Genomic DNA, 16,232 nt, shown 5'->3' with positions numbered 1-16,232 from the left:
CTTTACCAAATTTGGTGAGGATCGGCCATTAGGGGTTGCTATAATGAATGTAAACGCGTTTTGGCAAATAACTCAATGCATTTAAATGGGAAATTTGCAATGGCAATATCTCTGTCGCAAATGCTATAATCACAAATCTTGAGATTATTGTTCGACATGCCACTCTACGGCTCTGTACCGGATTTGGTGAGGATCGGCCTTTAGGGGGCGCCATAATTGAGGTAGAAGCGCTATAGTCAACGTAGACCAGTTTTGGCCCTTTTACTCAATCAATGTTAATGGGATATTTGCAACGGCTCACACCTCTATATATTTCCCAACGTTTGCCTCCCCACCGTCCCGCTTTGGGTCCCGCTTTCGCACGCTCCCTGGGTCGTCGGGGGCGACTGGCGCCGGGAGGATTGGACCCCATCATAACTGCTCGCAGTTATAGTTAGTTTTGCATTGCCAGAGCTACACAGCGCTGTAAGACGGTGCATGAGTGGTCAATGTAGCGGCTGTGAAACGGTTTCATTTCCTATAAGTTATTCACAATAAAAGTCCCCTGTTATTTTGCTATTTAAATGCTTACATTATGAAGCGGCAATATCAGGAAATGTTGGGTCTTCATCGACAGTAACGTAACACAACTCCAACAAGCAAATATGAAATGTAAAATAAAGCAGTTCTAATATACATTAAACTAAACTTCAAACCACAGAGATGCAGATAGAAGCTACAAATGTTCTAAGAGCTGAACACACAGAGACTTTAAAAAATGTCTCTCTCTCTTGCAGCGCTTTTTCATTTGATTTATGTGAGAGTAACAACTGACATTTATAAACACACAACCGGCTTATGCAAGCAGAAATGATCTACGTGTTTATTTGCATATAGAGCGGGGAAGTGAGATCCGATCACAAGTGGTCACTTGGGACGCATTTGGCGACACATTCTAGTGTCAGGTGGAAACACCCGTACCTAGAGCTGTCCACTTGTGATGGGATTACTCATGACGGATGATAAAACCAGGTCAGAACAGGGCCATTGTTTGGCAGTGATTTGACCAAACAAAACCTAACTGGGTATCTCTAAAGCAAGGTGACTGCCAAAGGTGAAATTTAAACCGGACAGCCAGGACACACTGATAGCTTTTAGATAGCAAGGCCAAATTTCCGTCTCTCTAACTGGCAGTCCTGGATGAAAATAGAACTGGCCTATGCACTCAGATTTGTCACCCATGTCATTATCTGCTATATTTGCCCTGCGCCGTTAAATGCACTGCCCTGAAAATTAGGTTTTAATGGTCTTAATGTTGGTGTTTGGGATGCTGGACCTCACGTTCTTGGGTTCATTTGTTTCATTAAAGAGCTGTACTAGGAAAGTATACATATTTTAGTCTTCAAATGGCAGCCTGAAGTTACTCTTAATGAGCTATTTGGACTCAAATACCCTGAAAACTTGTAACATAGCATCAGCAAACTACACGCAGCATGCTCGTGCTCACCAGCTGAGCCAATTGGATTCCTCTGGTATAACATCACAGACTGGCTGGGGCTGCTAAACATGCGTGCGTTGTGTTCACTGACATCCCATTTGCCAATCGATGATTGCATGCACTTTTTGACCATTTGTATTATACTGAGAAGTTTCCCTTGCATGGACAGAGGAGTGTCTTGGAGAGGTAAAAAAAAAAAAAAACCCCATTCCCTTTTTTTTTTTTTTTTTTTTTTTTTTGGGGGTCCATTAGAGGGAAAAAAAACAGCCCCTTACTGCGGTGCTATTATTTTTTTTTGTTGGGGGGGGGGGACAAATTCGCCAAGTGCAGCATTTAATTTGAATTTCCTGACTGGGAAGTGCTCCCTTTCACTCTGACATCAATGTAAAATGAAACAATTCTTGGTAGAGGCCCCAGTTATTGATCAAGGTCAGGGGCAAGCTGTATAATGCCTGAACTTGGACAGATGTTAATTTCTAACCGAACACTTTCAACTTAAGAGCTTTGACGTCAGCCGGAGACAGGCAGAGAGGGAGACGAGGGAGGATAGAGAGGGGAGATGAGGGAAATGCAAATTACTTGACAGATAATGTGCCTTTGCCATGGCAAGGGACTCTGATTGCGCTGGGAAGGTAAGACTTTCCTGAGCCAGCCGTAGATATCATTAATCCAAGGTTGACCTGGCCCGCAGAAGTTTATTATCCAAGAGGAGGCTGTCCGGTAGTAGGCAGGCAGAGGAGAGGCTGTGTGCTTTTCCAAAATGACCAAGCAGCACTTCCTTTTGAGCCTTCCCGAAGACAAATTGGCTTGGATCAGCAGTTAGGCAGCTGGCTGATGGAGAGTTGAGATGTATAAGGCCCACATGGGCATTTTCATCATGACGGCTTTTCTTTTTTTTTTCTCCTCCTGCCACATGTCACCTGCTGCAGTGTGTCATTGTGTCCTAGTCAGAGCTCTCATGCTCTATCACTCACTCACACAAGTACATAGCACACAAACCATACAGTAGAGTTGAATAGGCTCACACTAATCCTCACTTCAGACATGTACCGCACAGTTTTGTTTGTGGATTACTGTCCTGTGGCAAAAGGGAGAGATCAGAACACACAGGAGTCTTAAGAATTATAATAAGAACAATGCTTTTGTACTTAAGTCATACAGAACAAAGGGAGCAAGCAGAGAACCTTTGGTCCATGTATCTGCAAGCTGGTTAAGATGCAAAAGGCTGCATGGTTGCTCATTTAAAGAATAGTCATAATTTTATGGCTTAGCAAAACAAGGCTGAAAACCAGGTACCTGTCACAAACGTGTGACAAATTATGTGGTGTTCATTGCTTTGGTTTGATTATTATTCAGAGGTTGGTGGGTTAATAATCATTCTCAAATCAAACACCAGTGGAAGTCACCAATACTTACAAGAGTTGTACTTTTCTCAACCAGTGTCTCCGCTGTCCATGTGATGGCACTGTAATTGGGTTTTAATTTGTCCAATAATGATTTTCTATAATGGGTCAGACAGGTGCAAATTGATCTTAAACAGCTTGTGCATTATAAATATTAACAGTTGGTTAGTATGCGTTCGAAGAGAAGAAAGCTTGTGACCTGTGGATAAGTCCTGGCTGGAGTTCCCTCTGTCACATATTATCCCTACTTCAGATACTTAGCACAGTATAACATTACCACAGACATACTGAAATCAATTAGCTTTCCTAGGATGTAGCAGGGCGTCTATAGTTCTTTAAAGCAGCACTATTTAATATTTTTATAATCAAATGACAATGTGTAATTTTACAAGAATTATCTCCACTCTATCAGTTCCCCTCAGTTCTACTAAGCATTTTAGCCTCTTTTAGCTCATTGCTTTGGTTTACAAACTCCTGTATGCTACCTGCCCAGCACCAAACAACAGACAGGCAAAGTTAATGTCTAGAGGGGGTGAACATAGGGGAGCATTTATCAGCAAAAACGCCAGATATTTTTCAACAGAACCAAAAAGAGAGTGAATATTAGGTTCAGTCCAAAACCAGAGACCTAGAGATAGTACTCCAAATAAAATATCTCTCTGTTGATGGACGTGTGAGGCAACTCCATTCTAACATGACATTTGACATTAAAGTGATAATACTGTTGTGTTTTTAGTCTGTTCTGTTGCCCCCAAATTGCAAAAAAAAAAACAATAATCCAGCTTTAAGTTTCCTGAAAAGGAAAAGAATATATATTATTTTTCATGTAAAGTCTTAAGAACTTTCAAAACACTGTTTCTGAAGTGTGACCTTTAAAGTATTAGTTTGATTTAGTGTAACATTAAGTTGACACACTGGAAAATTGTAATCCTTACCCAACCCAAAATTGTAAAAAAATATATAAATTCTGTGAATTGTGTAGTTTGACAAGATGTGAGTTGTGAAAGTATGAAAGAATGACGTATTGACATTGCTTATTTGACGTGATGTGGTAACAAGTGAAGCACGCTGCGTCTCGCACTCTTGCTAATGTTTGCTTATCCTTAAACTCACCGTTTGTAACCTAACTCTCTCCTAAACCTAAAGTAGTTGATTTACTAACTTGCTGATCTGCTATTGAGCTGCTGTGACCATGCCGAAAACTAAAGCGGTGCAGACCAACACAAATGCCGAGGCGGTCACCATGGTGTCCCTCACCCACCTGCTTGAGTCTCATCGAACTGCCATCTCCGAGGACTTTAAACAAACTCTCTCAGCTCTTGAGACCAAGTTGAACGGTGTCTTAACTACCATGACAGAACATGTTGAGAAACTCGAAATACTTGAGAATGAATGTGACGCGCAAGAGGTATGCCTGAAGGTTGCCAAGGAAGCTATCACCAACCTACAGAGAGACCATACTAAACTAGCAACTAAAGTTGTCGACCTCGGGTCACGGTGCCGGCGCAACAACATCAGGGTTATCGGTGTACCTGAATTCATGGAGGGGCCTGGGCCGACGGCTTTCTTCACCGGGATGCTCAACGAGGTCTTTGGAGGGGTCCTCGATTCGCCTGTGGAGTGTGAACGGGCTCATAGAGCCCTGGCACTTAAACCTCCACCCAACCAGCGACCAAGACCGGTCATCATTCGTCTTCTCAGGTTCCAGGTAAAGGACAAGATCATCCACCATTCCCGGACCATGAGGGGTAAACTGAAGTTCCGGGATCATCCCATCCTTGTGTTTGAGGATTATCCTCCACAGGTTATGGAGCAGCGGAATGAGTTTAAGGCGGTCAACTGCATTGATATGGGTGGCAATATTACTTGTAATGTTCTTGACCCTGATAACTTAAAACCATTAAATGATATATAGAATAATTCATTGTTACATTTAAACATCAGAAGCCTAAACAAACATCATTCTGATTTAGCTTCCTTACTGTCTAATTCAAGTTGTCATTTTGATGTTATTGGGTGTAGTGAAACCTGGCTTAATGATTTTTCATATGCCGATTTACTTAACCTCGATGGGTACAATCTACACATTAAGAACAGACCAAATAGAACAGGTGGAGGGGTCTGCCTCTATGTTAAGAACAGTCTCCAAGTAAAAACCTGTGATCTTTATTTAGAGGATGACCACTGTGAGTCTTTATTTATTGAGATTAACAATAATGACAAAATATTTATTGTCGGTGTACTCTATCGCCCACCAGACTCTGCTGTTGACACTTTTTGCTGTAAACTGGAAGATCTATTACATAAACAGAATAAGCTAAAAAAAAAAGACTGTATACTCCTTGGTGATTATAACATTGATATTTCCAAGGAAGATGGGGCAAAACATGACTTTATGAACACATTGCATTCCTCGTCTTTCTTCCCCACCATTAATAGAGTTACACAGACATCCAAAACGATTATTGACAATATCATTACTAATATTCAAAATACCAAGCTGGTGACAGGAGTCGTGCAGTCTGACATCACAGACCATTTTCCCATTGTAATATTTTTTGGCTCTGGCAAATCGTTCTCTCCCCCACTCTCTAAAATTAAATCTAAAATCCTCAACGAGAGAACCTTACAGCACCTAAGTGTTGACTTACAGACCAAGTCGTGGGACTCTGTCTATGACAGTGGGACTCCTGATGCAGCATATGACAGTCTGATAAAGATCATTCAAGACTCCATCAAGGACACAATCCCTGAGAAGACTGTCAGATGCAGCACTACCCTCCAGAACCCTTGGATTACGAAGGGAATTTTAAAGTCTATTAAATATAAAAGTAGGCTTTACAGATCCTACATAAAAAATCCTTCTAGCTTAAATAAAGAGAAATATATTTCTTATAAAAATAAACTAACGCAGATCATAAGAAAGAGCAAAATAAGTCATTACACTGAACTCTTAGAAGCTTCACAGGGGGACTGCAGGAGGTCATGGAATGTGTTAAATGAAGTCCTCAAAAGGAGACATAAACCTACTAATCTGCCAGACTTTGGTGATGCCAAAGCTGATCTTGTACAGAGTTTTAATAATCATTTTGCCTCAATAGGTGTAAATCTGGCTAAGAAGATAAATCAACCCCAGGGTGTCATCTTCAAGCATTTTCTTTCTGGTAGCTACATTCACAAATTTTTCATGGTACCGACAGATAGTACTGAGCTCCTCAAGATCATTTTGTACTTGAGGAGCTCGTACACCGCTGGTGTAGATGGAATATGTAGTAAGATCATGAAAGCCATTGCAAATGTCATTGTAGAGCCACTGGCTCACTGCATCAACGTTTCTTTACTTACTGGCACTGTACCTAAAATTACAAAAATTGCTAAGATAATTCCAATTTTTAAATCAGGCGACAGAAATGATATGAGCAATTACCGGCCCATATCAATTCTACCCACTTTCTCTAAAGTAATGGAGAAAGTAGTATACACTAGACTAAGTGGCTATCTTCATAAACTAGATATTGTTGTTCCCTCTCAGTACGGTTTTAGAAAAAAAAGAGTACAACCTGTATGGCAATACTCAACCTAATAGAACAAATAAATGACTGCATTGAAGAGGGAAAATGTGGTGTTGATATTTTCTTTCGTTGGTATTTCATAAATTCCTCTAAAATATTTCATAAAATAATTTTTGCAGACACAACCCGTTCTCATTCCAAACTCGTAAAATAAGTATGTTTGGTCAGTGGCCTTCAGCGTCTGATGCGACGAAAAAGGCACCCTTCGGTGTATATGTGTAATGTACTGGGGAGAGCTGCAGTTGGATGAGATTTAGCGAGTGGTATGTAAGGGGAAAGACTCGGGTTCGCGTCCCGCGTGTGCCGTTTTTTGTTTCCCCGTCTCCGGCGTGCGTTTACTGGCTTTTGAGGCGTCCTTCCCCGGGTTTGCGTCCTGCGTGTGGCGTTTTTGTTTCCCCGTCTCCGGCGTGTGTTTCCCGGCTTTTGAGGTGTCCTTTCCCCATTGTTTTTCTCCTAAACCCAACCTCCGCGATTCCGTTATTGTCGCGCTTCACCCACGGCCGTCTCCTGGCGTGTGAGGCGTTCTCCCCCGCTTGCGACTCGGCAATAGTGGCGACCAAGCACGTTTACATGAGACGCTAAAGGAGACTTTTAACGTCAATAAGAACGAGAAAGGCTCCTGACCGAACGTCCTTATTTTACGAGTTGGGTGTGAGAATGTGTTGGCAGACAACACAAAATTGATCACGCAGGAACCCACTTATTCTACAAGATATAGTAAACTCAGAGTTAACCAAAATGGACTCCTGGTTTAAATGTAATAAACTGTCATTAAATGTCAGCAAAACAAATTTCATTTTATTTAAATCGTGTAAAAAATTTAAAAACACTGATCACTGCCTGATTAAAATTAATGGTCAGGAGATAAAAAGAGTGCATTCCACTAAATTTCTGGGGGTCCTCATTGACGACTCAACTTTAAATGTCATATCGACTATCTTGTAAACAAAAACTGTCCAAGTATGTTGGCTTGTTCTATAAGATCAGACATTTCCTTCCTCTGTCTGCCCTTCTCACGTTGTATAAAACTCTCTTTGAACCACACCTTAACTATTGTAATGTGATATGGTGTAACACTTTCACCAGCAATCTTAAGAAACGTATATCCTTGCAAAAGAAAGTCATACGGGCTCTGTCTTGGTCAGAGATAAATTCCCCCACCCAACCTCTATTCCACCGTTTTGAGTTACTAAGACTGACTGAGCTAAATGAATATCATAATGCCTGCCTTATGTTCCAAATTGTCAACAGGCTGAACTCTAGATTGAGTAGTCTTGTTCCCATCTCCAACCCCCAGCGTACATACCAAACGACAATCAAACCACTTATATCAGGAAAATGTCGCCGACATATCCACGCCAGTATGAGTGTTGTTTGAGGGGGTCGCAGATCTGGAACGGGATTGATGATGGCCTCAAGGTGTTGCCCTCGATCTCCAACTTCAAAAGACAACTAAAAAACATTTCTTATTAACCTATATCTAATATAAAACTACTGGGACTACTGGGATGTATGTGTATGATTGTATGTGTATGTAATGTTAAGTATGTACTGGTGCGCTTTTTGCGGGCATTTATTCATCATCATCTGGATACAGGTTGTATCTGTGTATTCTATAGTCTGTACCACTACCCTTTCATGAATCATGGGCCCCCACCTATAAGCTTTTCTAGCTTCTTTGGGGGACCCATTCACTCTACCCAATTGATCTTGTACCCCAACTAGGGATGGGCATTCGATTAAATTTTCTTAGTTGATCGTCGGGAGAATTAATGATCGACTATCGATTAATCATTCATATTTTTATATTAAAATTCATTATTTATTTAACTTTTTATAAATTAAAAATGCAATGAAAATACAAAAATGCCGGGATGCACAGGTACCTCCGCGCTAACTTGGCCAGCCCGGGGAACCTTATTCCGTTCTTCGTAGTGAGTTTCTACCAGTCTGGTGATGGTACGTCGTAACGAAATGTGATATGCTGGTTCCAATATCCATCTCAATTAACTTGCAAATCCCTTGGGTAATTTTCTCTGCTCGTTGTGCATCGCAGCTCCTCCATGCTAACGCCGAGTTTATGCTAGGTTGAGACAGGGCAGGATGCACCGCGGCCGCCACCAACATTAACCAGGGTCGGTTGCACTTTGTTTAGTGGTAGGCTACATCATTTGAGTCGTGGCCGTGTTGTACTTATACACGGCATCTCAGTGTTTGCAGTGAACTAAGTCATTAAAAAAAAAAATAATAATCTAAATTGTCCCCTGATGGTCCCACTCCACACTTCGCCGTGTCCTCTTCATGATAACTTTTGAAATCAAAATGGAAACTCACAGCCAGGTAACTGAGTATGGAGTCAAATATTGCCCCCGAGTGATAAAATGTTTAATTGCTGCCACACTGTGAAATTAATTTAATTGCTTCAAGACTCACACTACGCAACGCAACCAGTATTAGTGTAATCGATACCAAATTAACGTGATCGACGAAATTCCTAATAATCATGCCCATCCCTAACCCCAACTGTATTATTGTATAGGTAGTGGCATTGTGAATAAAAAATAAATAAATAAAAATAAAGCAGTGCTGTTGCATTTATGTTCTTATTAACAATTTTACACTTCAAGTTGGTCACATATTAAGTTTGATTCACAAAAAAAATATTTCTGATTGTCCATATCTGGTTTTAGGCAAATTTGATTTTCTTTTTTTTTGCTATTAAAACTGTTTTAAATTCAATTTATAATAAATACTAACAGTGTCCTAAATTTGCCGCTGAAGCTCTTAAGCATGAACACCTCCTCTATTACTCTAAACCAGCTTTAATGCTTATGTACATTATGTGTGTTTTCGCATTCCTCTACCATGCATTCTCCCTTTTCAAAGCACTCAGACTACCCTACCTGTCAGGACAACCTTTTGATCAAATATTTTATTTGATATACCATATCAAACAATTTGCTCTCACATCATGTTTAAATAAAAAGCCTAAGGGCAAAATCTATGGATATATGGTGGTAAAAAGGTTAGAAAAAAGCATACCAGCTCTTGTATGTAAATGTGGGTCTTCTATTGAAGGGTTCATCTGGTTTGAAAAATAATGACATAAGAATTATAAGTTTTATAAGTACTTAGAGAAAACTTCAACTTGGTTATCCATTACAGTTGGCTGTACTGTAATGGAATAATGTATGTTACTCTTAAATTATGAATCGCAGTGGATGACAGAGTCATCAATACTTACTGAAGAGCAAAATTGTTCTAGGTTATCATCCTCTGCTTTTCAAGTGAGCTGCCCTTGATACTCTGTAGGGTGCAGTGGGTTTGTACAGTACAGAAAACAAAAGAGAAGTGAAGTGCATGGCTCTTTGCTGTGGGCAACGGGAGCGAAACCATTTCCTCCATAGATGTAAATTATCTTGTGTTTATTTTCTTTTTGCAGGTTTGGCAGTCCACCAGATAATCACAATCACTGTGTCTCTCATTATGGTTATCGCAGCCTTGATTACAACACTTGTCCTTAAAAACTGGTAGGAAAGATTCCTTTATTTATTCCTTTAACTGTAGAAGCTCACATTTTGTCAGAAATCCTTGCAGATGATGTGAAGGGTACAAGGTATGATTTTATGTTTGTTTCTTGTCTTTGGTGCGTGTTTTTGTAGCTGTGCGCAGTCGGGAAATGGCCGCCACAATAGCCATCAGCGCAAGATCCACCAGCAGGAAGAAAGCTGCCAAAACCTGACAGACTTCACCCCAGCCCGGGTGCCCAGCAAGGTGGACATATTCACTGCCTACAATGACAGCCTGCAGTGCTCACATGAGTGCGTTCGGACTGCCGTGCCCATCTACACTGATGAGATGATCCAGCAGACGCCTGTCTACAAGACTGCTTACAACGGAAACAGGTACGCTGGCCCAGGGCTGTTTATAGCACAGGGTGAATGCACACTGGAACATTTGTTCAGTCAGCCAGCAATGGAAATCCACAGCCCTTTTATGCTTTTCTAAAGAGATGTCTCTGTCCACCACAGTTATTATCATTAATGTTATTAGAGTCTAAAATATTATGAAACCCCATGCTGAATGCCAAAGCCAAATCAATTCAAATTGGGTTAAGAAATCAATGTCTATTTCTGAATAATAATGGTTTTACGAGGGGGTAAATGTTCTAATAACTTGCACATGAAATTATAAAGCATTAAGAAGAAGATGACAAACAGACGAGAGAGAGTACATCGGAATAACAATCGTAGTGAATTTACTTTTTCTTCACGAAGTGCTCGGGTTTCTGTGCTGTCACTCTCAACCACAATTAGCTTCAGTCTGAGGTTTGTTTCTCAGCAAAGCCACACACAAATTGGTTGCCTTTAATGCTGTCTTCCATCGCCTAATTCCTCGTCCACATGCCAGATACCTGGTGGAGCGGGGTGCCTCGGCATGCTCAAGCTACACACAAAAATATGCACCTACCAGTTGTTTTCATTGTTGTAATGAGTCAATTTATAGCTGTAGGGCAACGTGATGTGAAGTCATTACAGTCTAACTGATCCTTCTGACAGCATTTCAAATGGCAGACAGATATATAAATATATACTTTGAAAACTGAACTTCAATACCCACAAGTCATGTAATGTGATATCAGTAAACTGCACATGTTTACCAACCCAGCTAAAATGTGCTGCTTTATACCAAAAGGGTGGCAAAAGATGTAACACTGGTAAGTCATTGTGTTTGCATTTCGCTAGGAGTTTAAATTAAGATAAGATAGACTTTATTAATCCCACTGGGGAAATTCCTGTGCTACAGCAGCTCAAAAGAAAAATGTACACACATCAGAATAACACAAATGCACATCTACAAAATATACATAAAGTATAGGGAATGGAAAAATAGAATAGAAATTGTTATAATAACAATAATAGTAATAAAACAACCGTATTTACACAATAAACAACCTTATATAAACAGACAGTATATAAACACAGATATACAGATGAGTAAGGTGCGAATGAATAGAGATGACATATTGCAAAGTTGGAGGTGACACAGAGTAATAAATAGATAAATGTGCATAGTGCAGAATATTGTCCAGGTATGGCTCATATTGCAGAAACAGTTAGCAGTGCTACATTATGATGTTGCATTATAGAGTCTGACTGCTGCTGGAATGAATGGTCTATGGTAGCGCTCCTTCTTGAGGGTGCAGCAGTCTACTGCTAAAGGAGCTACTCAGGGAACTCACAGTCTCATGTAGGGGGTGAGAGGTGTTGCCCATGATTGATGCCAGCCTGGCCAACATCCTCCTCTCCCCCACCTACTCTATGGTGTCCAGAGGGCAGACCACAACAGAGCTAGCCCTCTTCACCAGTTTGTTGAGTCTTTTCCTTTCCCTCTCTGTGCTCCCAGCTCCCCAGCAGGCTACTGCATAAAAGATTGCAGACGCAACCACAGAGTCATAAAATGTTTTTAACAATTGCTTCTCTCTGTGGGTGAAGATGTGTCACTCTTTGTGATATAAATTGACAAGGAAAGTGTGTTTTACATAGAAATTAGGCACATTATACCTTAAACTTTCATTGATATGTAGTGCGACATTAAGCTTGGTTGAGTTTTGACAGTGTTTACTGTCTGAGTGGATAACAGTAACACTCATCTGCTGCAGGGGCCAGCAAAGATGGTCACACTTACTCTGCGTATCCAAAGTCTGTGACAGATTCATTATGCTGGCAGTGAGGGGAGGATCATTCATCTGGTGTAAATAGTCCACAAAGTGTCTGGATTTGTTTATTTAAAGTCATAGAATGATGGCTACATTTTTAGCAACAATAGTGCTGATTATTCTTGAATTTTTACCTCCACCAAGAAGTGGAGGTCTCAGTAAGTGATTATCTCTGTAGTACAGCGCTGACAGCGGCACTGAAGGTTTATCGATTAGCACAGTAGAGAACGTATGAAGTCTTTGGAAAACAATGTCTGTGTTCTGAGGAAACCTATCAACGTGCCTGCTCAGCAATAATGCCTCTTTAGAAATAATTTAGGTTAAACGCTATTGACAATAAATATAGTACTGATTGGATGTAATATAAATATGTATATGTATTCCATCCAGTAATAACATTCTGTCATCTTTATCCTACAGGCCTTCCCCCACTGAACGTCAACTGATACCTGTGGCCTTTGTGTCAGAGAAATGGTTCGAGATCTCTTGTTGACAAGCTGAAGGCCTTGTTCACTTCCTGTGGGTGAAAGAGACTTCCTGAATTCAAGCTCTGGTGGGTACTGTGCCACTTTGTCCTCTTGCAAATCATCGTCTGAGCCAAAGCTACCTCGATCCCCGTGGTGATGCTGCTCCACTTTGGGAATAGAGGGGAACTTGGCATATGTTTGTTATTTGTGACATGTTTATGCTCCGTTCCATTTTCTGAGCAGTAATGAAAAAAGGGTGGAGAAATCCAGTTTGGTGCCGTATCAGACGTATTTCGTCGAGATAAGAAACTAATTATGTATATACAGTATCAGTATTAATAAGCTATATGCTCACAATTAATGATTTCACTCATATTTGAAACACTTTCATTAATATTTATGTTGCCACTCTCATCCATACACCGATATGCATATTATTTGGAACATTCTGAACAGCAGTGAAGGAGCACTTTTTCTTGACTTGTGACATATTTTTATGCATGGATAATATATGCCAGAATGGCCTGCATTTGAAATTCAAAGCGTGAAAGTTAAACACATGCTCTGGCCCCACAGTGTTGCTGGAAGCCCGGGGGGAGGTGTAACGTCTGCTATTGACCCAGATTTTAAAAGGAATAGATTGCCTGCAGATAGCGTAGTGAGAGGACAGCGCCTCGCCGTTGTCTGGACACAGTCTCAGTCAGCTCTACACAGCATGTCCCCTATGCTGCAGCCTTATATATACAGTATCGTATTATTATACTGCCACAGCCTAATGTATTTCCTCATATTTGGGTTGAATTGTATGTTATACGTTTGCCACTTTTATCTGTTTGATAAAGGTGTTGTTGCATGTTGGTTGGATACATGTTTCGAACAGCGTTGAAGTAGCATTTGTTTTGTAACAGTGGGTTCATTTGTTATCCTTACTGAGGCATAATGGTGATTTTATTCTCCACAGGATCCAGTTGGAAACAAGAAACACACAAAACAGCTTTTTTGTAAAATAGTGTGATCACTCTTTGGACACTGGTGAAGATATTTATTTTTCTAGAGATCACAAGCAGAGCAGCCACAATGCTGCCACTCCATATTTCCAGAAACGTTCAGTCATTTAGATATAGATTATATATAGGTATATTTACAGGATGTGTGGGACAAGACTGTGGACGTCACAGATGTCTCAAGGAAAACATTTGACATTTGAAAAGAAATGAACCCAAGGAGCTGCTGTGGGTGAAGGATGAACTGTATTTCTGAACAATGTGCCAATAATGCCACTATGTGCCACAACCTGGATTAAAGGAAGTTTCAACAACTGATGGACTAAACAAAGAGCGCTATATTAACCCTGTATCGACTTCAACTACATTGTTTCTTTTTGTTTTTTTAAAGAAATGTGAAAGATAAAAAAAAAAATGCTACAAATGTATTTGAATATGTTTTGAAATAGTTTTAAGAAATGTGTTGCAAAAGAGTCTAAAAGATATTTATATGAAGCACTATTGTATTAGTTTGGGAAGAGAGAAGCTGGATAAAAACAAACGGTATATGCTTTAGTGAACAGTTGATTTTAAAACATTGTTTCTATAGGTCCCATTTTAAACAGAATAATTATGTCTATTTTTTTACACAGTATAGTCTGCCACAGCCCAAACAGTGGAGGTCCGAAGCTCTTGGGATTCAGCACTGTTAATTAAAAACTCCCACCTGAGCCGAGATTATAACAAAGAAAACCGTCTGAATACACCTGGTGCAAGCCAAACCACCGCCTGCACCAATTGCTTATTGGGTAAGATTTGTACCTGATTTGGCTTCATGGAAAAACAAACAAAAGGTTTCTGTGGTGCAGGATCACTGCTGCAACGAATCCCATAGCAGCAAATTCATGACTAGATTGGGTATGGATAGCCACAACAGACTGCATGGAGCTGGACAGGACATTCATACTGCCTCAGGTCTGTCTAGCTCGCTTGCACACTTGTGCCATGTTGGTCTCAGTTTCAGCAGCTGTTTGGGATAAATTCTAATGACTGGTTATGATTTTGATCTGAACCGCAGCGCTAAAAGGTTGGAATAGATTCAATTTGAGCTTCAAATTCAAAATAATTCACGTGATAATTTGCAAAAGTACGAAAGAGATTGAAAAGTTAACCCCTCCAGAGATAGTAAATTATCCCCACGCAACTCCCAAGATTCACTTTTAATAAATTATTTCTGAAACCTAAAAAGTCTGAATTATAATCAGTAGGGATGCACCGATACTGATGCCAGTATAGGGGTATAAGTCCGATGCCGTGTCCGATGTACTCATACTTGTTGTCATAAAATTACTACCACACCCGATACCACCTCATAGCAATGTGACAATAACTTCTCCGTCAAGCAGGTATAGGCAACGGAAGAGGAGCAATGCCAGCCGCTTGGACATCTTTGGCTGTAAAAAAATAACTAGGCTCTTGCCCAATGCATGATTCCACTTGACGACCAGCCATTGTCAGTCGTTAATAATACTGGGTTTCAACGTCTTCTCAGTGTACTGGAGCCGAGAGATTCCCAGCCGTCACCACATCACAGAAACCGTGTTTCCAAAGCTGCTCTGTGAAAAAGCACATCAGCAGCCTGTTGCCCGTAAACTTCACCACTGATATTTGGAGTAGCGGTGTTAGCCCAATGTCTCTCATGAGCTTAACGGGTATAAACATGAAGAAAGTGATTTTTCAAGATGCTCTGTCTGCATGCGGTTTCTACACAGCGCTGTTTTAACAACTACAGTGCTACTCTGTAAATAGCGATTTTTATTTTCACAAACAGGCTGAAACGAAAGCTCTCAGTGTGTAGTCTAACTGTTTTAACTGTTGTAGTTTGCCACAAGTCTTTAAATTTGGACAAAATCTTGTGAACTTAGCTGCTGGCATAAACAAACCATCCTCTCCGCTGGATCGGTAAATCCACATGGGTACTTAACGTGCACGTGAATGACGTCATCGGACTTTGCATTCTTCATTCTTAGCTGCTAGCTGCCGTCTGGGATGAATGAGTGTGTTCAGCCAGGCTCCGGTAATAATCATCACGCAGCAGTTCCATGTGTATTTGTAGCATATATATCCATTTTGTGTGCTGTCGTTGGTGAATATGAGTCTCTGCAGTGGCGAATTGCGTGGTAGTTTCCATAGCCAGGCTAGCAGCCCCGACCGGGAATCCTTCTACTTCCTCCCCGCCTCCCTTGCCTGCCGCTGCCGACAACAATTCAGAAGGGCACCGGGCTGGTCTGGATTTTGGCCAGAGGACCAGTTCATGCTTTCACGGAGAAATTTTTGAAGTTTATTCCCCCCTCATAAATAGGTAATTGAGCACTGAAGTGATCCTATCAGTGACTATGTAACTACATGGAAACAGACCAAATGATGCCTGTTTCTTGTAATACTATTACGGATAAGCGTTACTGAAGATTAGCTCTAGCTCCATAGTTACGTTACTCCAAGCTTCTTCCCTGTGTGAACACCTCCGTTCTTCACTCTTCACACTTCACAGCTCCGTTGTTTACCTTTTCCTGCTACAACTGAATTCCCCACGGGGCTTCAGCGCAAGGCT

General features: G+C 40.7%; 1 protein-coding gene across 2 annotated transcripts in view; it reads left to right on the top strand.

Annotated features, from left to right (window-relative positions):
• The window catches only part of ajap1 (adherens junctions associated protein 1), a 58,036-nt gene extending 42,352 nt beyond the window's left edge, over positions 1 to 15,684 (top strand). For both annotated transcript variants that reach the window (XM_039801884.1, XM_039801885.1), the window contains exons 3-6: positions 9,895 to 9,982; positions 10,115 to 10,357; positions 12,592 to 12,724; positions 13,600 to 15,684. In XM_039801884.1, the coding sequence (XP_039657818.1) occupies positions 9,895 to 9,982; positions 10,115 to 10,357; positions 12,592 to 12,664 (404 nt within the window). In that variant the 3' untranslated portion in view covers positions 12,665 to 12,724; positions 13,600 to 15,684. The remainder of the gene's footprint in view (positions 1 to 9,894; positions 9,983 to 10,114; positions 10,358 to 12,591; positions 12,725 to 13,599) is intronic.
• Positions 15,685 to 16,232: the final 548 nt, after the last annotated feature.

The sequence above is a fragment of the Perca fluviatilis genome, chromosome 5 (assembly GCF_010015445.1).
Source record: "Perca fluviatilis chromosome 5, GENO_Pfluv_1.0, whole genome shotgun sequence".
NCBI classification, from domain to species: Eukaryota; Metazoa; Chordata; class Actinopteri; order Perciformes; family Percidae; genus Perca; species Perca fluviatilis.
Note: the sequence above shows the minus strand (reverse complement) of the source record. Positions and strands in the feature narration are given on the sequence as shown.